At 45.0% G+C, this 26281-nt stretch overlaps 1 protein-coding gene across 1 annotated transcript in view; it reads left to right on the top strand.

The window, feature by feature from the left end:
• The window catches only part of ADAM12 (ADAM metallopeptidase domain 12), a 778476-nt gene that overhangs the window by 437780 nt on the left and 314415 nt on the right, over window positions 1-26281 (top strand). The window contains exons 7-8 of the mRNA XM_073685043.1: window positions 4595-4660; window positions 7908-7979. Coding sequence (XP_073541144.1) covers window positions 4595-4660; window positions 7908-7979 — 138 coding nt within the window. The remainder of the gene's footprint in view (window positions 1-4594; window positions 4661-7907; window positions 7980-26281) is intronic.

Raw genomic sequence — 26281 nt, 5'->3', positions numbered from 1 at the left:
ATCTGAGTCATCAGCGCCCAGGATAGGAGGTTCCGTCAACCGGCCCAGGAGCAGGTCAGCATTGTGAGTGCCCGGGGAAGGAGGTTCTTGCAGGGGGACCAGGAATAGACCAGCGCCAGCGGCGTCCGGGACAGGGATTTCTCTCCTACCTGCTCCCGCGATCGCTCTGGTACTATCCATCGCCCCATGGTCTGGGAGTAGCTCCGCAGGGCAGGGGCTGGGGCGCTGCCGCCAGATTGCAGCGCAGACTCTTGCTGCCGGGTCAGCAACGTCTCCAGAAGCTCGGCCTTCCAGACGGCGACGGCAGCCTGCTGGGCCTCCTCCATTCTTCTGCCTTTTGCACTTCGTCTCGGAGGAACCCAGTATCCTCCAGGGACAGCTTCGTTAAGATCCCCTCCGGGTTGAGGGATGAAGCACTTGGCTGCAGGCCACGGCCCGAAGTCTGAGGCTGATCTCCGTCCATGTCGCCTGCCGGGTGCGGTCTGGCTGCTCTGCTGGAGACTCCGCCCTGTCTCCAAGGTTTCTTCTCTCCTCTCCCCTTTCTGGGGCGGTCCATGGCTGCTTGCTGTCAGCCACACCTGGGGGCAGCTTCCCCAGACTGATGGACAGATCCAGGTATATGGCCATAGGCGCATGGGGCGGGCTGCGCTTTTGGCGCCATTGTGGGACCCGGCCCACGATGGGAGGCTCCTTGTTGTCCTTGATAACGCACATAATGGCGCCCGTTCTTCTGGGGCGGGCGCCACATTCAGTTTACAACACAGTCTCTAGGCGCACAATACCCGGTTATAACGGGTTGGTTCATATCCTGTTCGTGACACCAAATATGACTTGCCCCCTGGGCCGTGGGCTACTCGGTAGCCTGGCCAGTCGTTGCTAGTGGATGTCACAGTGGCAGTGACCCGGTCCGTGACCCAGGGCGGTCAATAAAAGGGGGATTATTGAAAGGGGAAATGGTTTTTATATATATGTTCGTGACGCCACCTGTGGTATGCGGCTATATGGGGCCGCCGCAGCGGTGCAGATCCTCTGGAGCTGTTGGTGACGCAGCAGTGCAGTGATGATTAATTAGGTAGATATTGCTGTGCAGTGTAGCGCAGATAATAAAGCTAGGACACAGTGGGGTGCAGTCTTCAAGGTTTACTCACAGTTGTTGCACTCCAGGTTACCAGGACCAGGGTAACCTCCCACGTCGACCTGTGTTTACCAAGGCAGGGGTTCAGCAAACTCCCAGGTGTTTCAGGACTACATAACGGGACCCCATTCTGTGTGCCTTCCTCGGTCATCTTCCTGCGCTTGCTCTCACCCTCTTGCCCTGCGCCTCGCAACCAGTGTCCCAAGCCGGTAACCTCGGATCTTGGCGGGCAACCTGCAGTCCCCTGAATCCTATATGGCCACCTTTTCGGCGATATAGTTGCGGCTGTGAGCAACTGCACCCTGAAAGTACAGAAGCCTCTGGTTTCTAGCTAAGCCTTGTAGTTCTCCACTAGTTAGGGGCCGGTCCCCTTTGCGGCCTGATCCCTCCACGTTCCTGCAGATTCAGGCACACGGGTGACATCCGCACTTACCATGCCCCTGGGATCCCCTCACTTCTGGAGCCTTCCTCTGCTCCCGTCCTCTTCCCTCAGTCAAACCTGGGCCTCTCAACTAGTACCGCTCCTTCGTCCTCTCCTCTGAGCAGAGCTCCTACAGAGCTCCTGCTCCCTCTCCTTCTCCTCAGGCTGTTCTCCTCTGACTGGACTCTCTCTCTCAAGATGGTTCCCCTTTTTATATCCTCCTTCTCAAGTGCTCCCCTTACTTCTTCCTCCACCCACACCCACTACATGGTTCCACCCTCCAGCTAGGGACCAGGGACTGTGCTCTCCCTTAGGAGCAATCTCGCCCTGCCCTCTGAAGTGGAGTGTAATGGATGCAAGTGGGTGGGTCCCGGACAGTACTCCCTCCTTACCTGAGAGTGGGGCACCACACCTCTGGGTGAGATGCAGTACCTATGTGGCGACTGAACCCGCAGGGGCGCCACACATACCAGGTGGTTTCACAACAGGATCCCATTCTGTTGAAGCCGCATCTGTCAGATCTTTATGGCTTATACTGTGGATATGTCATGATTGTGCAAGATGGGACAACCCCTCCCAAAGCATCAACTATCTGCAATAAGCTTCGGACCTCCATCTACATAAGAAAGGTCACGTTTGTGTGGTGCCGCTCCACTCAAAAGTCCATTTGGACTGAGCATGAGTTGAAGCATTGTGCTGCCTCCAGATAGTCAGGAGCTCCTGGGGCACTGGGGTACATGGAAAAATTTAAGGTATCTTGAGTCATGGGGGTCCCAGCAGTTAGACTAACACCATTTACAAAGGAATGGTAGATCCTAGTGATGTGTTGGTGATATGTCATCACTCTTTTTGATGTCAATTCTAAGTACCAAACTGTGTGCCGATATCTCCAGTGATCGTTCCCCAATATTTCCCAATTGCTTATTCAAAAATATGGTATAGCGATTAATCTATGCCAAACCCATGCACACATTTTTCTGACACCCACAGAAATATTGTCATCAATACATTTCCCATTCCTGCTCTTTGACCTTGTTATTAATAACATTAAAGAAGAAGACTGGGGGTTACACACCTGTTCCAGCTATCCCGAGCTCCGTTTCCTTCCCTTGGGTCCTTGGCCCTCTGCTGTGCTCCCCATCGGGTTTTGCAAGTTTCTTGGAGTTGATCAATGATTTTATCTCCTTAGACCTATTTAACGCTCATTTAGACACACACCTGTGTCTTGGGATTGAGACTCTAGTCATATGTTAGATGTGCTCCATCATCTGTGCTTTTTGTGTTAGTGCTTGCTTCCATCCCTGCTGGGTTCCACTTGATTCATTCTGCTGCTCCTCAGATTCCTGTGTGTGCCAAGTCTTTACTGCCCACGTTCCTTCCTGCTTTCTCCATCAATGCTGGGTTCTTTGTGCCAACCCAGAGCTAAGGCTTAGAGGATCCTCCTCACCTGGTGAGCCTAACACTTGAGGAGGCATCAACCGTACCTTCTTCGGCCTTAAGGCTCTCAGTAGATGAAAATGGACTGATGATCTATCTTTTATCAACAGCCCAAAATACATCTCTGTTTGCATTAGCCAATATTAAATTTTATCAGCCCGTTCTTATCATCAGCCAAAAAGATCGAACTTTCATGACCAGTGTTTTGAGCGATAATGAACACTCATCAGTTGGTTATCCGCTAAAACAAACTATTGTTCGCTATGAAATCTATGAAAAACATTTTGCCTGACTTTTATCTAATGTACATGAGCACCTTTAATATCTTGACTCCATAGCTAGGATGCAAGTGTGGTGCTCCTTAGACAGTACTTCTATGGATGTCTGTATGAACCAGTACTCACACCAAGAACTTCATCAGATAGCTTCAACTCGACTGCAGAGACATGTATGAAGATTCCAGAAGAAGTTTATTTTCAGGCTGAATTCTTGTATTGTACACAACAGTAACAACAGTAGCGGCAACAGTTGCAATAGGTTAAAAGACAATTCTGAACCAGAGATATACATAGATAAATATCAGACGAAGATGAATGACAAACACTAACTGAGGAAGAAGGCAGGGGTTTCTTACATCAGAGCTGGACTACAAGGAGATATACAGGACAAACGTCTAAAAGACAAACCTGATTCCATAGCAGTATAACAGCAATACAATGATAATACAATACTGTATGATTCCTAAGACATGACATTTACCCTTGTTCTCCTTTCACTCCCACTCCCTTATTGGTGATCTCTTCATTAAGATATGTTAGATAAAATTACACACTGTTCCTCCACACTAATTATAACCTTCTGCCAAAATTATGTAAAATGGGACCCAAGAGAACATCTTTACATATGGAAGTAATGGTATGGCTATATAGGCGCTTGTCCGGCAAAAAAAAGATGATACCTTTTTTTTTTTATAGAGATCTGATGTGCCAGTCATGAGAAATTTAATGTAGAAGCCATATGGAAATGAGGCTGGAAAGGCACAGTGGGCGTGTCAGTGCACTTGGAAAAAGGAGTCCAAGTGCATTGACACGCCCCCGAGCACACTTCCGGTATGATTTCCATATGGCTTCTATGCTAAATTTCTCAGGACAGGCACATTGGATTTCTACAAAAAATGTATCATTGTTATTGGAAGAGAAGACCCTATACATCAATACTACTACTTCCATAAATAAGAATGCACTGAAAGAGTTTCTTACCTAGGTGAACAATACAGCTTAAAATAAACTTCAGGTTTAGTGATCCTTTAATCCAAGAAGAATCTCATCCTATGTTTCTAGTATATTACCCCCATTTGATGAAGAGTAATAACCCGTCATAAATTCCAATAACAACAGCAGGACATGAAGCCTTTCTCTATCCTACTTCTATTTCTTGCCCTGTTACCTAAAGACTTCGCTCTTTTAAACTGAAGATGTGTGAAAATCCATTTGGAAGGCTAAATTGCGAGACAGTGACTTGGAAAGCCCTGTTATGGCTCGCAATGACCTCCCGTGGCTTCAAACAATCATACTAAACTTCTATATAATCTGTTTTGGCAGCACAAAAGAGATACTTCGAAGATCACCAAGTATGTGGAGCTTGTTATCGTGGCTGATAACCGCGAGGTAAGAAATAAGGACATCTGACAGCTTTTTTTTCCTTACTCTCTTGCATACAATGTCCAGGGCTCGGATATGGCTGCAAACTAGATGGTGTCATCCCGACCACCAAAAAGTTGCAGAATAACGTTAACATCCAGAATCCGGGCTTCAAAAGTCCCATAAGACACCAGTAATATAAAGGGCAAGTGGTTGGTGGTGAACTCTTGTGGGTTTTTGCACTAAAGAGATTTTACAACAAAAAAAAAAATTAAATTAGTAAGTTGTGTAACTTACTGTTATACTTTAGGTTTTAAAGGTTCCTCAATTTTCAGTAACAAGTTCTGGTCCTGGGTCCTCTTAAGGTTTGTGTCGGACGCAGGCGGCGTTTCCTGTGCCAGCACATGACTAGAGCAGGGTGTGACGGCGACCGGTCGACTGCTCATTTCAACAGCTAAGCCAGTCCCCTCCCATGCCCACACATCCAATAGCTTAGGGGGGCTGGCTTTAAAATGAGCAGTCAGCCAGGCCCCCTAACAATGAGCACTGATGACATGCAGATGCTGAAAACTGTCCTGTGTCGGGTAAAAGCCAGAAGAAAACCAGACTAGAGCTTGCAGTTGAAAATGGGGGCACCTTTTAGAATTGAAGTACAATATATTACTAAATTGCATTTTATTATAATAAAATCTGAAAAATTTAAAAAAAAATAAGCAATATGAGTGGTGTCAGGATTCTCTGGTACCGGCACCTGGAGCTGGCCAATGTGTGACCAGAAGTATATGATTTGCATACATGCGGTCACTTGCCAACTAGACATGTGTGGCTTCGCTCGATGCAAGTGAATTGAGTGAGGCTGGACACGTCTAGTTGGAATGTGACCGAAGTTTGCAAATTGCATACTTGCGGTCACATGATCCTGCATCGGCACCAGAGAATCCTGACAGCACGCACTGTGAGGATTCATGAGTCTGCAGTCACACAGAGTGACTGCAGACTAGAACCCCAAGCCTGGACAATCCCTTTAAGTGTAAATTCTGGCTATGGAAGGTTGGCGATATCTTACAATAACGCAGTAAATTACAGTTTGGGTCAGCGTTACAATATGTTGAATTTTCTTAAAATTTAGAAATGTTGGGCTCCTCAAATTCTGTATATCCAAACCTGCTTTCAAAATTAGCCCTCATGTGGCATGACCTGAAAGCAGCATTTTTATGTCAGTACACCACCACAGAACAAAAAAAATATATTCTTCTACAATCCTCTGCATGGAAAAACTTAAGAAAAAAATGTAAATGCAGCTTTGATTGTGAATAGAGTATGATTAAATAAAAATGCATAAATAAAAGTAAATAAATAAAACTATTTGGATAACACTTTTACAAAAGTTATTTGAGTTCATAGCTTTTTCCCAAAATGCATGACTGGTTGTTTTTCATGTTTTTTGACTACAAGAAGCTGTGATCTATGGGCCCGTATGTGTAATATGACAAATTTAGATACCTCATTAGACTTACAATGAATGGCAACTTAGGCATTTTTGAGACAGTGAACATAATCATCCTGTCATATTTGTCTTCTCCACACAGGAGTGAAAAATCAATAATGTATAAAAGTATAACAACAATGTAATTGCATTTTTCTGTGTGATGTACATCTTATGAATATAAAGTCGAAGACAATTGTAGGAGGTTCGCTGCCAAGTACTGTGTCTTGATGGGGGAAAGTCGAATGCAAATCCCTTTTGTATAAAGTACGGAAGGCGGGGGGGGGGGGGTCAGATGAGAAGTGTGCCTCTAAAAATTGTAATCAATGGTTCCCCAGCTAGAAATAAATTTGCAGCCGGTGGGATAATTGAGCACCATATTTACAGTAAGGACTAATGTCACGGATGTGTCAGGTGTGACAGACAATAGCTCTGGTGCTCTGGGCATTGCAGACCCCTTCTTGATTCCCTCATCTCTGTAGTATAGTTTATTCTTCTTCCTTTAGGACCGAGCAGCGACCTCCACCTTTTGCTGCTGATTGACACCCCCTTGCTGGGTAGTTAAATAGTCTGTTGTCTCAGTTTTTCCAGAGAGTCGCTGGTGATAGTTCTGTATACCTCTGTGTTGGCTTGGAGCACTAGCAGTCGACTAGTTTCTTCTCTAGTGTCCTTGGAGGACAGTTGGCGTTATCTCTCTGGTGTCTGCTCAAGCTAAGTGTATCCCCTTTGTTTGTCTTCCTTGTTGTGTTTAGTTTGTAGTGGGGTCTGACTAGTGCTCACCTTGTCCCCTCTCTATCTAGGGCCAAGTTCTAGGGACATTCGGGGCTTAGGTTCTTGCTCGGCGATAGGTGTGGAACCTATATAGGGACAATAGTCAAGGCAGGGTGATATTAGATCGGCCTAGGGGTCTCCACTCCCCCTTTCCCTAGTGTTTGGGCTTCCTCCCCCTCTTCCCTTTGTGTTGCACTTAGTCTTTCCCACACCTTGCATGACAACTAATTCATTGTCTTCAATGTTCTCCTCTATTTTTCCCCGTAGGCATCAAATATATATCCCCACCCTTCTCACTTTCCATAGAGCATGCAAAGTTAAGGTAAAGGACAGACGGCATAGGGCAGTAAGCAAAACTAAACCCCACCCCTGCGGTTCAGTCCAGCTCTTGAGGAGCAATATATGTTTGCTACAGGACCATACAGAAGCTTCTACAGGAAAACCAATGAGCAAAAGTTGTTTTTCCATTCATGTCTTGGTTCAGAGCATTGTCCCCCAAAACTCCAGCCCTCACGGCCCCCTCAACAGATCATTCTTTCAGGATTTCCTTAGCATTGTACAAGAGAGAGAACCTGTGACAATTTCTTGTGCTTTGATAATAATTCTATCAACTGTACAAAACTAAGGAAATCCTGAAAATATGATCTGCTGGGGTTGGTGAGGTCTGGCGTTTGGGAAAACTGGTTTAGAGTAACTTTACATCAGGCCTCCTGCGACATATAATGTATAATTTCCGATAATGACCATTTACATACATTTCGACACCTTCGCAAAATTCAGGAGGTTGAGTCAGTCTTGCTTTTGTGATGTGGAGGAGGTTTCCATTGTATAAAGTAATATGCCTGTATTTTCTGTGCTGAAGCTAATTGCTGTCAACCCTCGTGGAACGCACACAGCTCGTAAGCTCTAATTCTACTGAATGGAAAGGCGCTGCCGCCACTGCTCCTTGTGCGATATTGTATGAACACACCTACGCCATAAAGTACTACACAACTTACACATGTGACTTCTCTCCAGTTCCAGAGACAGGGAAAAGATGTGGACAGAGTTAAACACCGGCTGCTGGAAATGGCCAATTACGTGGATAAGGTTAGTAATGTCCCTTTGTGCACGTATCATATATTGTTTTGTTCTTTTTATTGTGCTCGTTACACGACTAATGACACAACTTCTCTTATTCAATTTTTTTTCGAAAAATACCTTCAAATTTTTAATACAATTTTGTGTTTATTAATTCTGCAACATTTTTAATTTTTGTTTCTGTTTCCGTTTTCATCCTCTCGGCTGGCTTACAGGCTACTGAAATTTTCTAAATGATTGCTGATTATTGGCCTATATGACAAAACTAATACCATTAAAGACACTTTAAGTTGGGGGCCCTGTTAGAAATTTGGCAAGCCTCAAATTACACTATTAGCCATGAGCTTTAATGAGGATCTGTAATTTTCTTAAAATAAAAATTAAGTTAAATAACTCTATAAAAACAATTAGATCTCAAGCTGATTTTGTCACTTTTTTTCTGTTTTGTGCTGCGTCAATTCATTGCAGAGATATTCACATTTTGTATTCTGACGCGCAGTATGTGAAATCTCTGCTTTCAGTCCAACTGGGCGTTTCTTCACAGTCTTCTCAGGGGACATGCACTATTACTCCTCTCTCCCAGATGTTGCCAATCACATTTCGTTAGCTGATCTAACAGTCTAAGTCTCAGATGCTGCCAAGCTCTGATTGACAGCATCTGGGGGGGGGGGGGAGTGGAACCACAATATCCCAGAGTTGACTGATGAAACGCTCAGTAGGACTGAAAAGCAGAGATTTCACATATTATGCTCCGAGAGACACAAATGTTAAATCTCCACAATGGAGCAACGCAGTACAGCAAAGAGTGTCAGAATTCCTTTTGATATTCTAATAGTTACTAATAAATAATGTATTCATAATCCTTTCCTTTGCGATTGCTGGATGTTTTCCTGCCTATTACCTGCAGCCAATCACTGAGCTCAGTAGCTGTGCCTAAGTAGTCTTGTAGTTCTAGACACTATTCTCTATGTTAGGCCATGTTCCCACCTTCAGTATTTGGTCAGTATTTTACATCAGTATTTGTAAGCCAAAAACCAGGAGTTGATGAAAAATGCAGAAATGGTGACGTGTTTCTATTATACTTTTCCTCTGAGTGTTCCACTCCTTAGACATTAACTAACAGGATAGCTACCCACAATGGATTGCACCAGAGAGATAGTTCCTTCCTTCTGGAGTAGAATTAATTTGCATGCTATGAGCACAAGAACAGTGTTGATCATTAATAGTAATGTGCGGACCCTTCGATTTTTGGGTCTGTCGGGTTCGGCCGAACATTTAAAAAAAGTTTGGTTAGGGTACCCGAACTCGAACTCAAACCCAGACCCCATTCAAATGAATGGGGGCCCCAAATATCCGGTGTTTCCCATGCTGTCATCTGTGTGACAAGCACAGGAAAAACCGTCTCTGATTGGCGGTAAGTTTGTTACAGCTGGTCAGAGCGCTGCGGTACCCAAACTGTCACACAGATGACAGCGTATGAGCCAGCAGCTCTGACCAACAGTAAAAAGGTTACCACCAGTCACAGGCATTGGCTGATGAGAGTACTATTCTCATCATCATACGCCTGGTCTCGCTGATTGCAGCTAGAGTAGGCGTACGCTGATGGGTGTATTCATCAGCCGATGCCTGTGCAATAAATACATAATTAAATTAAATGATGTCTGGTCCCCTCTATTTTTGCTAACTAGCACAAGTAAAGCTAACAGCTGCGGGCTGCAGCCTCTAGCTGTCAGCTTTATCTTGGTTGTTTATCAAAAATAGAGGAGTCCCACGCCATTTTTTAAAATAATTTAAATAAATAATAAAAAGAAATCAGCGTGGGGTCCCCTTCATTTTTTCACAACCAGCCAAGCTAAAGCAGACAGCGGGGGGCTGGTATTCTTAGACTGGGAAGGGGCCATGGATATTGGCGCTCCCCAGTCTAAACATAGCAGCCCACAGCCGACCCAGAAAAGGCCCATCTATTAGATGTGCCAATTCTGGTGCTTTGCACTGCTCTTCCCACTTGCTCTGGTGAGGTGGTAAGTGTGGTAATATTTGTGGTGTTGATGTCAGCTTAGTAATGTCAGCTAACAACAAGCCCAGGAGTTAGTAATGGAGAGGCGTCTATAAGATATCCCCATTAGTAAACCTGTAGTGAAAATTAAATAAACACACACAGAGAAAAAAGTCCTTTTATTAAAATAAACACTCCCCACCCTCTTTTACTAATAGAAGCACCTTTTCTGGGGTGGCTGCAGGCTGCTATTTTTAGGCTTGAAAGGGCCAATATCCATGGCCCCTTCCCTGTCTGAGAATATCAGTCCCTAGCTGTCTGCTTTAGATTGGCTGGTTGTCAAAAATGGGGGGGACCCCACGCTGTTTTTTTAAATAATTTATTTAAATCATTTTAAACAAATGGCGTGGGATCTCTAATGAGTCTGCAGCCCCCAGCTGTCAGCTTTACTTGCGCTATTTAGCTAAAATAGTGGGGAACCCACGCCATTTTTTATTTATTGCACTGGCACCAGCTGAGGAATAGTCTCATCAGCGTACGCCTGATCTCTCTGCTATCCACGATACCAGGCATACGATGAGAGTAGTACTCTCATCAGCCGATGCCTGTAACCGGCTGTAACCTTTTTACCGCCAGTCAGAGTTGCTGGCTCATATGCTGTCATCTGTGAGGCATCGTTGGAACCGCAGCTCTCTGACCGGCGGTAACGAACCTACTGTCAATCAGAGCTGCATGTTGTTTTTTTTAAAACAAACTTTGTTCGGGCTGCCGAACTCGAACAGTAGCACTAACTTCCTGGAGAAGTCCGTGTTCGGGGTCCATGCACAGACACTAGGTGTTCGGTACGGACCCCGAACTTTACCGTTCGGGTCAGGGTTGTGGAGTCAGTAAGCCAAACCTCTGACTCAGACTCCAACTCCGACTCCTCAATTTCTATGACACCGACTCCAACTCCAACTCCACGACTCCCACTCCCTCATACATGGCTCATGTTTAAGTGATAAATTTACTGTAGCACAGATTCATCTCAGCTAAAAGTCTAGACCCTTAGATCAGGAATAGGACAGACATTTATAGGACATTTCATAACTTTCCCAATTCTTATGAAAAAAGATTCCCCACAAACTGCATTGAACTACTGTACCCTATTTATTATATATTTTCGGAGTTGGAGTCTGTCCATTTTATACCGACTCCCATTCCGGCTGCACCAAAATGGACACCGATTCCACGACTCCGACTCCACAGCCCTGGTTCTGGATCGCCCATCCTTAGTCATTACATATTAAATTCATGAAACATATAATCTTTTTTTTTTTTTTTTACATGTTTTAAAAAAAAGAAAATCCATAACACAGTAATCAATCCTCACTCAACCTTTGTTTGTAGTCCACGGAGACACAAACGTCTGCGCAGGAGCTGAATACACAAAACGGCGTCTAATCTTTTAAACAAAACTATTTTCCAAGATGATTCATCTTTTTTCTTAGATTGTAGAAATACAAAATTCTTTGCAAAATGTATGCATACCCTTTTTTAAGGCACCTAATAAGGTCAAATCCAAATTTCATTGCGTCTATTAAATCTCTGTGTTTCTCAGTCGCGGTGTTTGAGCAGTATTTTATCTTTATCATACTAATTTTTTTTTCCTGATACATTGTAACGCTTTCAATCCGCATGACGTTTTTTAATTAGCCCTGCAGAGACGCACTTTTGTTTTTCTCTATGGGGAGACTGCCTGTCTGATTTTTTTTCTTTTTTTTTTTTTGTTTCTTCTTTCTTTCAAATGTTTTTTAAGCTTTTCAGGGGACATTTGATGTAGCGCTCACTCCAATACCTAACTACTTAATCAAATGAGAGTGCAGTGCTATCGGGAAGCTCAATATCCTGTGGGTGAGACATTCATTAATTCAGTCCTTTAAGACATGAAAATAATGTTACCTTTTCTTTCACAACATTATCACAAAGCTACATTACGCTTTCTTTTTTTTTTTGTAGCAAAGTCAGTGCAATAACTGTAAGAGCTGATAACATTTAAGGCTGCCTATAATTATCATACCAAAAAGAATTTCATCCCGGCCTGACGAGTGGAGCGCCATATTCTCAGCTAAATTATTCATCTGTAACATTCTGCATGTGTTAATGCTGTCATCTCCGGAATTAGGAAAAGATTGGAAGATGTTTTGATTAAAGAGGGAGAAAAAAAAAAATTGTAATCAATTTATGAAAGATGAATACGTCTTGGTCTAGTTGAAAGGAAGAGATTTTTTTTTTATTTTTTGCGTTCTATTATAAGGTTTGGAAATAAAGCCTCTTCATCTATCAATGCCGACTAACGCAAAATCCGGACTGGTTGCCGAAAGAACCAATCACAGTATGGCTCACACGTTATCAGAACCACTTAAAGGGACTGTCCAGTATTGAAAACCCAAATAGCCAGTTAGGGTTTTTACTGATTCCAGCGATGTGTCACTTACTGGACTGCTAGGTGGAGTTTTGATAGAATCCCTGTTCTCACTGCTGTAGATGTACGAGTGCTCTAATGCTGAGGCCCCGCCCACACCCCTGATCGGCAGATTCCTGTGTACACTGTCAGCAAGCTGCCAATCAGTGGTGGGGGCGGGGTTACACAGATTAGCTTAACTACCAGGCACACGGCACCTAGTCCTGTCGTGATAATCTCCTGCTGATAAAACACTGATTGTATTGAAATTGCAGCACATAGCTTAATAAGTGACACATCCCTAGAATCAGACTTTCTGTCCCTATATTACGCTGCTCTCAGATTAAATAAGAAAGACCTGCTGACAGATTTCCTTTAAGTTATTTGAGTCCTCTTTTCAGAATCAAACAGAGTCTCTTGCTCTGGAGGACCTATCCTGTCCTGCATTACACAGACAACCCATTAATATAATTGGATTCTGTGTGATGCCTAATTTCTCCTATGGTGATGCTGCAGAATAATTAAGGGGTGTGGACACCATCAGGGGCATTTTTGTGTTGGTATTTTGTTTGGCTCATTGTGTTGGTTGCAGAATCAGTTCGTCAGTGAACTCCTTTTTATATGAAGCTTGAAACTCTTTTTATCTGCTTTTTTGCTAAGTTCTTATCATCCAATCTATAACAACATCAACACTCAGCTGTGGTCTGTGGTCAGAACAGGAGGGCTCCGTAAAAAAATAAGAGTTACAAACTCCCTGTCAGAACAGCTCACTGACAGATTCTCTGTTATCTAGTTCTACAGGCTGCAATATGCAGGGAAACAAGGAGCCTATGAAAGCCAAAAGGTTCAAATAAATTTTTAAATAATTAAATTGCATTTTATTTTACAAAATAAGTATTTGGTCACCTACCAACCAGCAAGAATTTTGGCTCTCACAAAACTGTTTTAGTTTTTCTTTAAGAAGCCCTCCTACTCTGCACTCATTACCTGTATTAATTGCACCTGTTTGAACTCGTTACCTGTATAAAAGACACCTGTCCACACACTCAATCAATCACACTCCAACCTCTCCACCATGGCCAAGACCAAAGAGCTGTCTAAGGACACCAGGGGCAAAACTGTAAACCTGCACAAGGCTAGGATGGGCTACAGGACAATAGGCAAGCAGATTGGTGAGAAGGCAACAACTGTTGGTGCAATTATTAGAAAATAGAAGAAAAACAAGATGACTGTCAATTTTCCTCAGTCTGGGGCTCCATGCATGATCTCGTCTCGTGGGGTAAGGATGATCCTGAGAAAGGTCAGGAATCAGCCCAGAACTACACGGGAGGACCTGGTCAATGACCTGAAGAGAGCTGGGACCACATTACTGTTAGTAACACACTACGCCGCTATGGATTAAAATCTTGCAGGGCATGCAAGGCCTCCCTGCTTACACCAGCACATGTCCAGGCTCGTTAAACGTTCACTAATGACCATCTGGATGATCCAGAGGATGCATGGGAGAAGGTCATGTGGTCAGATGAGACCAAAATAGAACTTTTTGGTATCCACTCCCCTCGCTGTGTTTGGAGGAAGAAGAAGGCTAAGTACAACCCCAAGAACACTGTCCCAACAGTGAAGCATGGTGGGGGAAACATCATACTTTGGGGGTGCTTTTCTGCAAAGGGGACAGGAAGACCACCGTATTGATTGGAGGATGGATGGGGTCATGTATCGCGAGATTTTGGCCAACAACCTCCTTCCCTCAATAAGAGCATTGATGGGTCGTGGCTGGGTCTTCCATCATGACAATGACCCGAATCACGCAACCGGGGCAGCTAAGGATTGGCTCCATAAGAAGCATTTCAAGGTCCTGGAGTGACCTAGCCAATCTCCAGACGTGAACGCAATAGAAAATCTTTCGTAGGAGCTGAAACTCAATGTTCCCCAGCGACAACCCCGAAACCTGGAAGATCTGGAGAAGATCTGTATGGAGGAGTGGGCCAAAATCTCTGCAGCAGTGTGTGCAAACCTGGTCAAGAACTACAGGAAACATCTGATCTCTGTAATTGCAAACAAAGGTTTCTGCACCAAATATTAAGTTCTGTTTCTCTATTGTATCAACTACTTATTTCATGCAAGAAAATGCAAATTAGTTATGTAAAAATCATACAATGGGATTTTTTGTAGATTCTGTCTCACAGGTGAAGTGTACCTATGATAAAAATTACAGACCTCTCCATTTTTTGTTTGTGGGAAAACTTGCAATATTTGCAGTGTATCAAATACTTATTTTCCCCACTGTTTACATATATTGCAATGTTTTTTTATTGAAATCAAAATTTGTAATCTTGAAGTTTTCACATGAGGCACTGGGTCTTTTTTAGACACTAACTTCCTGTTATTTCAGGAAACAGCACATGTACATTAGCAGCAATGAACAGATTCTGACCCTATCTTTTGTAACTGAAGACTTTTCCTGTAGAGTGTGTGTAAAGGTGATTGTGAAGGGAGGGGGGACAGGATCAGCTGTGACATCACCTATTGTGACTGATGGATCCTGTGTTATCTACTGTATATAGAGGTGTTATCAGTCATAGTACAGGAGGAGGAGGTGAGCTGTGACATCACCTATTGTGACTGATGGATCCTGTGTTATCTACTGTATACACAGGTGTTACCTGTCATTGTAATCCTGCCTCTGATGATAAGGAGCCTGCTGAAAACTCCTCTAAAAAGGACAGGAACTCCAAGCTTAAAAAAAGATTTGTTTATATATATATATATATACAGTATAAAGGTCATGTTGTAAAAAAATAAAATTAAATTAACAAACCTTTTTTAAAGAAATATACATAAATTGTCCCTGAATGTGTCTATATCAATTTAACACATAATGCCAGATTTCCCAATCAATTATAGCTGATTGCTGGAGGTTTCAAAAGGAAACTTTTGATGACCTGATTATTGTTAAGAGACTTTTGTAACAAAGTAGGGATGGTCAAAAGCAGAAAATCCTTTGCTCTGATTGGTTGCTCTGGTTAAAAAAGCACATCTTTTTTATTAGACTAAGGGCACTGAATGTGTTAAAGTCCAAAAAGTCCTGACACTCTTCTGGATGATCCCCGATCTCTCCAGCACTGCTGTTCTGATGGTCTTCATTGGTGTTGTTGACTTGAGTGCGGTGATCTACACTTTTTGTTGTGTCCCTCTGTTATTCTTCTTGGAAATGTTTTTGAAAAACAACTGAGTATTATTATTCCCCTTGTCAATGTTATGTGTCCGACTAGTGCTGATAGTGTCAAAGTGTGAACACACATTTTTCATATAAGGAATAAAAAAAAAGCTTTCCAATTTAGTCAGATATTTCCAGGTGGATTAGCAGAGCAACAGAACAACACAAAGTTTTATGCAAAGTTTTCAAGCAGGGCTGGGATAAGGTATTTTGGTGCCCTAGGCAGATGAAGCCAATGGAGCCCCCCGCAACCCTCAGCCCTCAAGCAAAGGAATTGGTCAGAGACATAGGGCAACAGGACTCCTAAAGCACACCCCTCCCCCCTTCCCCGAAGTTCTGACAACTACTTCCAATTGTTACTTTTTTCACCAAAAATACCATAAAAGTAAACAAGTTGTGTACTTTAGGGGTGTGACTTAACAGGAGAGCAATTTCAAGGTTAGTTATATAATCATTCATTGTTTGTGCACCATTTACACAATACAAGGGACAAATAGCGATATTCATCCCTGACATCCTATATTTTAAATTTCAGACCCAAAGATCATTTGTTTCAATTAAGTTGTTTAGGGAGACCTATACTATAGATATAGAGATACGTCTGTTGGCTTTTGTATCCATTGTTTGACCAATACAGCTTGCACAAAACTGATGGTGGTTCTGGTGATGTATTCATGTACTGATGGTGGTTCTGGTGCCGTATTCCAGTTCGGGTGACATATTCATGTAGTGACTGCTGTTCTGGTGCTGTATTCATGTACTTTTGATGGCTCTGATGAATTCATGTTATGATGACGGTTCTGGTGATGTATTCCAGCATTAAATGGAGTATTAGATAGAAAGTACAGTGTTCACTAAAATGCATGGAAAGAGAAGAAAAGTCCTCATTTAAAGATAGGTTTATACGTAGTTTTTTGATAAGTGTTTTGAAGCAGATCTGCTCCAAAATCCATATACAAATCCTCAAAAAATGCTTTAAATTTGCTTCTAATTTATTTACATGGAAAATCCTCTTTACTGCACTTTTCAGCACTTTTTTCCTGACGAGCAGAGTTACCAACTTGCTTTTTTAATTTTTTTCTGGACAGCTCATCTAAAAATGCCGAACAGACATTACTTACTGACACAATGGAAAACCATAGCAAATCTTTTAAGTCATGTATGCCTGCAACCCATCATACTAATATGAACACATTAGCAGCTGTGAACTGTAAAATGATGATAATTACAGCCTTACCAATCTGTACAAGCTCTTTCAGATTTAGAAAAAAAATTGTGTTGATGCATTACTTTTTTTTTTTCTTACGGGCAGGGAAAAACAAAAGTGGCCTATTTATACAGACTAACCACTAATTTCTGGATGGATAGCAACCCTGCCAATGAGGTTTTGAAAAATTTGTCGCAGAAACAAAATAGTGGGTTGTCATTAGTGATGGGCGAGCACTAAAATGCTCGGGTGCTCGTTGCTCGCGTCGAGCTCATTGGAATACTCGGGTGCTCGACGCGAGTAACGAGCCCAATGTAAGTCTATGGGAAACGTGAGCATTTTTCAGGCGGCTGCCCCCGGCGGTCTGCAGAGGGCCTAAAAGTTGCCCAAATGGATGGGAACAGTGCTCAAATGACATGGAAACAGCATGGGGAAGACCCCTGGAAGCATTTCTGACTCCCAGGCCACTGCTGTCAACAACGTTGTCAGAGTATTACGCCACTTTTACGGACTCACAATAAAGCATACAAAAACTAAACCAAAATGGATTTTCCTGAGAAATATGTTAAGGAACATCCTTTCCAGGGTAATGACTTGTATATAAGAAGACGGGAACACATTGGACCTGATCTTCTCCCGGCTTTGCTCAGTACATGACTTTACTAACTCTCCCCTTCCACTCTCTGACCATAATCTTCTTTCATTCTCTGTCAAGAACTGTGACTCTACTCAAGACACTCCCACCGTCCACACTTATAGAAATTTACGCGCCATTAACACCCAGAAATTTATAAAAAGGTTGCAATCATCATTGGCCCCAATCTCCTCCCTCTCATGCCCCGACTCTGCATTGAAGCATTATAACAAAATAATGCTATGCTCCCTGGATGAAGCCGCACCTCCTACACAAAGAACAATTCGGCATAGACGGCGACAACCCTGGCACACGCCTCAAACACGTCTTCTCCAGAGGTACTCCAGGTGCGCTGAACGGCTGTGGAGAAAATCAAATCTGCCCGAAGATTTCCTCCACTATAAATTTATGCTGAAAACATATAACTCTGCCCTTCACCTCTCCAAACAAACCTACTTTAACAACCTCATAATCTCACTTTCCAATAATCCTAAACGACTCTCTGACACGTTTCATTCTCTCCTCAATCAAACAGCACAGGCCCCGACCACCGACCTCAGCGCTGACGATCTGGCCAATTATTTCAAAGAAAAAATTGACCATATCAGACAGGAAATTTTCTCCCAATCCCCAAATGTTATACATGCTCTCCCCCGCCACATTGTATCTTGCTCATTTTCTGACTTCGAACCAGTCACGGAAGATGAAGTGATCAGGCTCCTTGCATCTTCTCGCCCTACCACCTGCACCAGTGACCCTATTCCCTCGCATCTCCTTCAGTCCCTTGCTCCAGCTGTCACCACTCACCTAACTAAAATTTTCAACCTTTCCCTCTCATCTGGTATCTTTCCCTCTTCTTTTAAACACGCCAGCATACAACCATTACTTAAAAAACCATCCCTCGGCCAGAACTGCACGGCCAACTACAGACCTGTTTCCAATCTTCCCTTTATCTCTAAACTCCTGGAACGTCTGGTCCATTCCCGTCTAATCCGCTATCTCTCAGACAACTCTCTTCTTGACCCTTTACAATCTGGTTTCCGCTCTTTACATTCTACTGAAACTGCCCTCACTAAAGTCTCTAATGATCTACTAACAGCTAAATCTAATGGTCACTACTCCCTGCTGATTCTCCTGGATCTCTCTGCAGCATTCGACACTGTGGATCACCAGCTCCTCCTCACTATGCTCCGCACTTTTGGCCTCAAGGACACTGTTCTCTCCTGGTTCTCCTCCTTTCTTTCTGACCGCTCCTTCTCTGTGTCTTTTGCTGGCTCCTCCTCCTCCCTACTTCCTCTTACTGTCGGGGTTCCTCAAGGATCAGTCCTAGGCCCCCTTCTTTTCTCCTTATACACCGCTCCTATTGGACAAACAATCAGTAGATTCGGTTTTCAGTACCATCTCTATGCTGATGACACCCAATTATACACCTCTGCTCCGGACATCACCCCTGCATTACTACAAAAGACCAGTGATTGTCTTTCTGCTGTGTTTAACACTATGTCCTCCCTCTACCTAAAACGGAATCTGTCAAAAACTGAACTACTCGTCTTTCCTCCCTCCACTAACCTACCTGTGCCCGATATTGCCATTTCTGTTTGTGGCTCCACCATTACTCCCCAGCAACAAGCCCTCTGTCTTGGGGTCATTTTTGATTCAGATCTTTCTTTCACTCCTCACATCAAATCACTCGCTCGTTCATGTCATCTACACCTCAAAAACATCTCAAGAATCAGGACTTTTCTCACCTTTGACTCGGCAAAAACTCTTACTGTAGCTCTTATTCATTCTCGTCTTGACTATTGCAACTCTCTACTTATCGGTCTCCCTCTTACTAAACTCTCCCCTCTCCAATCCATCCTGAACGCAGCAGCCAGGATCATATTCCTCGCCAACCGCTACTCAGATGCCTCTTCCCTGTGCCAGTCATTGCATTGGTTGCCCATCCAATATAGAGTTCATTTTAAACTTATCACGCTTACCCACAAAGCGCTCCATGCTTCAGTACCCCCCTACATCTCCTCCCTCGTCTCAGTCTACCACCCTACACGTGCCCTCCGTTCTGCAAATGACTTGAAACTAAAATCCTCCATAATCCGAACTTCCCACTCCCGTCTCCAAGATTTATCGCGTGCTGCGCCAATTCTCTGGAATGCACTACCCAGGACAGTTCGATTAATTCCCAATACCCACAGTTTCAAGCGAACCCTAAAAACACATTTCTTTAGACTGGCGTATCACCTAAACACACTCTGTCCATCCCAGCTTTCCCCCATATTAAAATCTTCTTCAACTTCGGGTTCAAACCAACCGTGCACATAATAGCCTCTGTCAGGACTGCACACATACTGGCTGGTGACCAGTCCATGTATTATTATTTATCCTATTCAGTATATCAAGGCTGCATTATACAATATATGTACTTTTTACCTTTTGTGTCTCCCCCACTTCCTCATAGACTGTAAGCTCGCGAGCAGGGCCCTCACTCCTTTCGATATGAGATATGCTTATTCTGTATTGTCTGTACAAGTCCCCCCTAAAATTTGTAAAGTGCTGCGGAATATGTTGGCGCTATAAAAATAAACTATTATTATTATTATTATTATTATTATTATTATTATATAAGGCAAAATAAATAACCAAAAACAAAAATACTCCTCCACACCTTGGGCTATGTTCAAATGTCGCGTTTTTGATGCGTTTTTGCACTTTTGCATTGCTTTCAACGGTGACAAATGCATTCACCGGGAAATGTCATTTTAACATTTTACAACCTTATCTGGCCATGTGGTGTGTCACACATCATCAGACACATCCTGTTTAATTTATGAAGGAGGGACTCTGAAAGTCACAAAGCCTATTTTTATAGGGCCATCAGGCTGCCTTTACTATTCTTAAAGGGCCACCAGTCGGCCCTCGCTATTCTTAGAGAGCCATCAGCCGGCTATGCTTTGTTGTTCCCATTACTAAAGATTGGGTTTCCTATACTGTTATTGCGTATGCAGTGAGAGGCAGGGCTGCCCAAAATTTGGACGCACCCCAATACCCCTTTGAAAATTTGGAAGCACCCCAATACCCCTTTAAAGAGACTTAGAGGCGGGCCTCCTGGAAACAATGTTCCCATTATTAGGAAGTGGGTCTCCCATACTGTTTGCCTATGCAGTGAATGCAAGGGCTGCCAAAAATTTGGACCTACTCCAATGCCCCTTGGAAGAGAGGAAGAGGGCCTCATGAAAAAATATTCCAATTATTAGGAAGTGGGTCTCCCATAGTGTTGGCCTATGCAGTGAATGCAAGGGTTGCCAAAATTTGGAGGCACTCCAATGCCCCTTGGAAGAGACATAGAGGGCCTCATGAAAAAATGTTCCCATTAGAAAGGAGTGGGTCTCCTATACTTGTAATGCACATGCACTAAGTGTATGGGCTGACAAACATTTACCCCTGGGGGTTATACATGAGCATACTGTATAAAAAAAAAAATTATGGGCATCATAAACACCCTTTAATAAAATTATGTGGGTGTTGCATCACTGACCACGGTCACCCTGGTGATATAGTGGTGGAGGATGAGGATGAGGAGAAGGAGGAGGACAAGAGCAAATAGACAAAATCAGGAAGCGTATACCCATGTGTGGGTGTGAAAAGGTGCATGGGAATACACCTCCCAAGAAAAGACATTGAATTTGAGTTTATGTTACACTGCTATCATTCGGTGGTGTTGAGAAGTCTGGCCCAATCCTGCCCTTGTTCATTTTTATAAGAGTCAGCCTGTCAGCATTTTCAGTTGACAGGTGGATGCGCTTATCAGTTATAATTCCACCAGCAGCACTAAAAACCCGCTCTGATAAAACACTGGCGGCAGGGCAGGCCAGGACCTCCAAGGAGTAGAGAGCCAGTTCATTCCACGTATCCAGCTTGGATACCAATAATTATAAGGCACAACGGAATCACGGAGGATGTTGGTACGGTCGGCAAGGTACTCCTTCACCATCTTACCAAACTTTGCACTTCTTGTGAGAGTACCCCACACCTCAGGGCCTGTGCGATGGGAGGGGCTGAGAAAATTCTCCCAGAACTTTGACAGTGTTCCCCTGCCTCTGCTGGATTGGAGTTGTGTCTCTCTCGCCTGTACTCCTTGGTTGTCCAACGAACTGTGACCTCTGCCGCCAGCATTTTCAGATGGGAATTTTTTTAATAGTTCCGCAACAAGGGCCTGCTGGTACTGCCCCATTTTTGTAGACCTGTCCGCCTCAGGAATAAGAGATATAAAGTTCTCCTTGTAGCATGGGTCTAGAACTGTCACCAACCAATAATGACTGTCACCCAAAATTTTGAGAACGCAAGGGTCATGGGAAAGGCAGCATAACAGAAACTCAGCCATGCGTGTCAGACTGCTAACAGGCAAGATTTCCGTGTCCTCACCAAGACGACGAGTGACCATGCTCTTCTCCTCCTCCTCCTCTCTGTCTTCAGGCCATCCACGCTGAACAGATGGTATGACAGTTGTGCAGGTAGTACCATCTATAGTTCATGAAACTAGCTCCTGTTCTTCCTCCTCCTCCTCTTCCTCATGGTCACCCAATTCACGTTGGGATGAGATGAGGCTGGGCTGTGTGTAATCACCCTGTATGGTTCCTTGCTCCATCTCATCGTGCTCCGCCTGCAATGCATCCTCTTTGTTTGTGAGCAGAGAGCGTTTCAGAAGACAGAGAAGTGGGATGGTGATGCTAATTATGGCATCATCACCACTCACCATCTTGGTGGAGTCCTCAAAGTTTTGGAGGATGGTACAGATGTCTGACATCCATGTCCACTCCTGAGGTCTTATGTGTGGAGTCTGAACTGAATACCGACGGCCTTGTTGATGCTGGTACTCAACAACTACCCTCTTCTGCTCGGCGGCGGAAGCTGTAGGTGACTTTCTAAAATGGGCACACAGGCGGCGTACTTTAACAAGCAGAACCGGCACCTCCAGTTAGGATTTTAGAAACCGCTGAACCACAAGGTTAAGCACATGGGCCAGGCATGGTACGTGTGTGAGCTCGCCTCGCCTCAGAGCCGCCACCAGGTCCCGGCCATTGTCACACACAACCATGTCTGGCTGTAGGTTGAGCGGTGTGAGCCACAGATCTGCCTGATCTTTCAGAGCTGTCCACAACTCTTCAGCATTGTGAGCTTTGTCACCTAACCATATTAGCTTCAGCACAGCCTGTTGCCGCTTGGCCGAGGCAGTGCTGTAGAGCTTCCAGCTTGTGACTGATGTGGTCATTTCGGAGATGGAGGCTGAAGAGGAGGAGGAGGCTGAGGAGGATGAGGTGCAGGAGCTGTAGACGTGGGGGCAACACTGATTGACCTAGGGCCTTCAATCCTTGGCGTTGGGAGGACGTGTTCCGTCCCAAGGTCCGACTGAGTCCCGGTTTCCACTATGTTAACCAAGTGTGCCGTCAGCGAGATATACCATCCCTACTCACAAGCACTTGTCCATGTGTACGTGGTTAGGTGGACTTTCCCGGTAACTGCATTGTTGAGGGCACGGCTAATGTTTTGGGACTAGTGATGAGCGAGCCTGCTCGCTGCTGCTCGGTGCTCGCCCGAGCATCTCACTGCTCGAGATGCTCGGCTCTCGCCAAGTATTTCCGGGTTGCTCGGGCGGGAACTCGGGTCCCCTCCCTGCATGTTTGGCGCTCTTTAGAGAGCCAATGAACATGCAAGGATTGCCTGCCATGCATTGTAATGCCGTAGCCATGTTGGTTGTGGGCATTACAGTGATTGGCTGGCCGCACAGGTCTATATCAGACCTGGCGCTGCCATGCTCGTCACAGTCACTCCAGATCACACAGTGTAGGGAGAGCTTCTGCTGTGTCAGGGAGAGATTTGATCGTGTATTAGGTAGTGTAGGGAGAAAAACCATACATTACACATATCCATCTTAACAAACAGTCCTTCTGAGGACTAATCTATCTGCAGAGATATCAGGCAGGCAGTGTATAGGCAGGCAGTGTATATAGCAGACTGCAGTGCATATAGCACAAGAGGCTCCATTCCAATTCTGCCTTCTGCTGCTGTTAGATATTTCTATACAAAGGCCCAGGTCTCAGGGGCCAGGAATACTTTTCTTTGGATCTTAATCCTCATTATTTGCTTAAAAAGCAATCCAGAGAACACCGTTTTTTCTGCGCCATTTGCTTGTTGGCACTGCAGAATACATCCAGGTCCTTTCCATATTAGAGCGCTAGAAATCCAGCTATTTAAAACAGTGTTTTCTCCGTCAAACGGATCAATATACGTTGTCAGAAAATACTGCCATTTCTGGCCTCCATTAAAAATTTCCTTTAGTGTGTTATTGAAGCAATTCACACCAGTTTGCTGTTCAAACTACTTACCTATAGGCCAGGTATTTAAAACTCTGTTTTCTCCATCACACGGATCACATATAAGTTTCCTCCAAACTCAGTCATTTGTAGCGAGCATGGAAGGTACTGTCCTCCATTTAAAATGGGCAAGGCACGTGGCAAGGAACGGGGAACTGGACGTGATGGTAATGGTGCATGCAGAGGCCGAGGACAAGGCCGTGGGCAAGCCAAAATTGTGCCACAACAAACACCCACATCTTCTCGCCTGACCTTCCTGTCCCAATTTCTAGGGGACCGAAGCACACCACTATTGAACCCAGAGCAGTGTCAAAAGGTTGTTTGTTGGATAGCGGATAATGCTTCCAGTCACTTAGCCACCACCACCACCCTGTCTTCCACATGGTCAAATCTCAGTAGCCGTGAGTCTGGACCACATATTCCTCACCCTGATCCTCCTTCCTCCCACCATGCCGAGTACCCAGAGACAACTGATCCCACACTTGGACACTCTGAAGAGCAGTTCACTTTTCCATTTATAGATTCGGGCCTCACGCCCGGTCCACTTGAAGTGGGGCAAGAGGAGATCACGTATAGCCCAAATATTTGCGCAGCCACGGTCACACGAAGGTGACGGTGGGAAAGTGTCACAAGAGGTGGACGATGATGAGACACAATTGCCAGAAAGTCAGGAGGAGGACCAGGGTGCGGAAGTGGGAGACGAGGTGGTGGATGATATAGTAACTGACCCAACCTGGCAGGAGGACATGCAGAGCGAGGACAGCAGCACAAAGGGTGAGGGAGGCAGAGCACCCCAACAGGCAGGAAGAAGCAGTGTGGTAGCCGCAGACAGAAGGCAGGCAACCGTTCCCGTTAACACCAACACGAAGGAAGTTGCCAGTGCAACTGTTAGGTCTTCCTGAGTCTGGTTGTTTTTTAAAGACTGTGCCGATAACCCCAAAAAGGCCATTTGCACCACCTGCCAGGCCAGCATCAGCAGGGGTGGCAAAACGACCTGCCTGACCAACACCAGCATGATCAGGCACATGGCAGCAAAGCACCCGACTTTGTAAGGCTGAACCCCAGTGTCCAGATACAGTGTCTGCGGGTGGCACCATTGCTTCTTCCGCTGTTGTGCATGTATGACGCGCCCCCTGGGCCGTGGGGTACCCGGTACCCGGCCGGTAGATTCTGGGGGATGTCACAGTGGCGGTGACCCGGTCTGTGACCCAGGGTTGTCAATAAAAGGGGTTATATATAGGGAATTTATAGAGTTTTTATAGAGTTCGTGACGCCACCTGTGGAATGTGGCTAAAGGGAGCCGCCGCTGCGGAGCAGTCCTCTGAAGCTGATGTTACTGCAGCAGGGATGGTGTGGCTCTCCACAGGAAGAGCTAGCTTCAGGGCAGTGTAGATGTTGCAGGTTGTGCTGGGCGTTGTAGTGCAGGGGTAGATGGCGCAGCAAGAAACACAGAGACAAGGAAGTGCAGTCCTCAGGGTCTTTACTTACGGTTATTGCAGTCCAAGTTACAGACTTCAAAGCAACTTCCCTCGTCGTGCTGTGCTAACTCAGTGAGGGGCACAGTCCACCCCCAGATAGCTCCGGAGTACTTAGCAGAACCTCCTTCTGTATCCTCTCCCTGGCCTTTTCCCTGCCTTGGCGGGCGACGTCTGTTCCGTCCCCTGGGTCCTAAGGGCTACCTTCTCGGTGAGACTGGCGTGGACTTGTGGCTACAGGACATAAAGTACTGCAGCCTCCGGTTTCTAGCTGAGACTTGCAATCTTCTACTAGTTGAGGGGACTGTCCCCTTAGATGGCCTGACCCCTCAACCACCTGGCAGATGCGAGCTTACGGGTGGCCTTCTGCATGGCCTGTACCCCTAGGGTCCTTTCCTCTGTTTCTGGAGCCTCTCTGCTCCCTCTCCTCTCTTCTCTCCTTCCTCTCAGACCTGGGCCTCACTGACTAGGCCCACCTCTGGAGCAGAGCTCCTGCAGAGCCTCTGCTCCTTCACTTCTCCTCCTCTGACTGAACTCACTCTCTAAGATGGCTTCTCTACTTATACCTTCCTTCTATGTGCTCCCCTTAACTGCTTACTCCACCCGCACCCACTACATAGTTCCCCTTACTAGCTAGGTTCCCCCCACTCCAGCCAGGAAAGGGGCTCAGCAAGAAGCAGAGGCATCTTGCCCCTCCTGCTGGCCAGAAGTGGTGTGCGGTGGATGCAGGTGTTAGGGTCCTGAGCTGTGCTCCTTCCTTACCTGAGAGTGAGATGCCACATCTCTGGCTGAGATGCAACACCTGTGTGGCGACCGAACCCTCAGGGGCGCCACACATGCAAGCCAATCCCCTGTCCATGGTGCATGCGAAGACGCATCCTGCCCTGCACCTGTCGTTGCACACTCTCAAGTAGCAGCATCAGGAAGCACGTCCATGTCCTTGTCCCAGCGCAGTGTTCAGTTGTCCA

The sequence above is a fragment of the Phyllobates terribilis genome, unplaced genomic scaffold, assembly GCF_046119375.1.
Source record: "Phyllobates terribilis strain yellow unplaced genomic scaffold, ASM4611937v1 Scaffold_5__5_contigs__length_657084704, whole genome shotgun sequence".
Taxonomy (NCBI): domain Eukaryota; kingdom Metazoa; phylum Chordata; class Amphibia; order Anura; family Dendrobatidae; genus Phyllobates; species Phyllobates terribilis.
The sequence above is the reverse complement of the archived record's forward strand: the minus strand, read 5'-3'. Positions and strand labels throughout refer to the sequence as shown.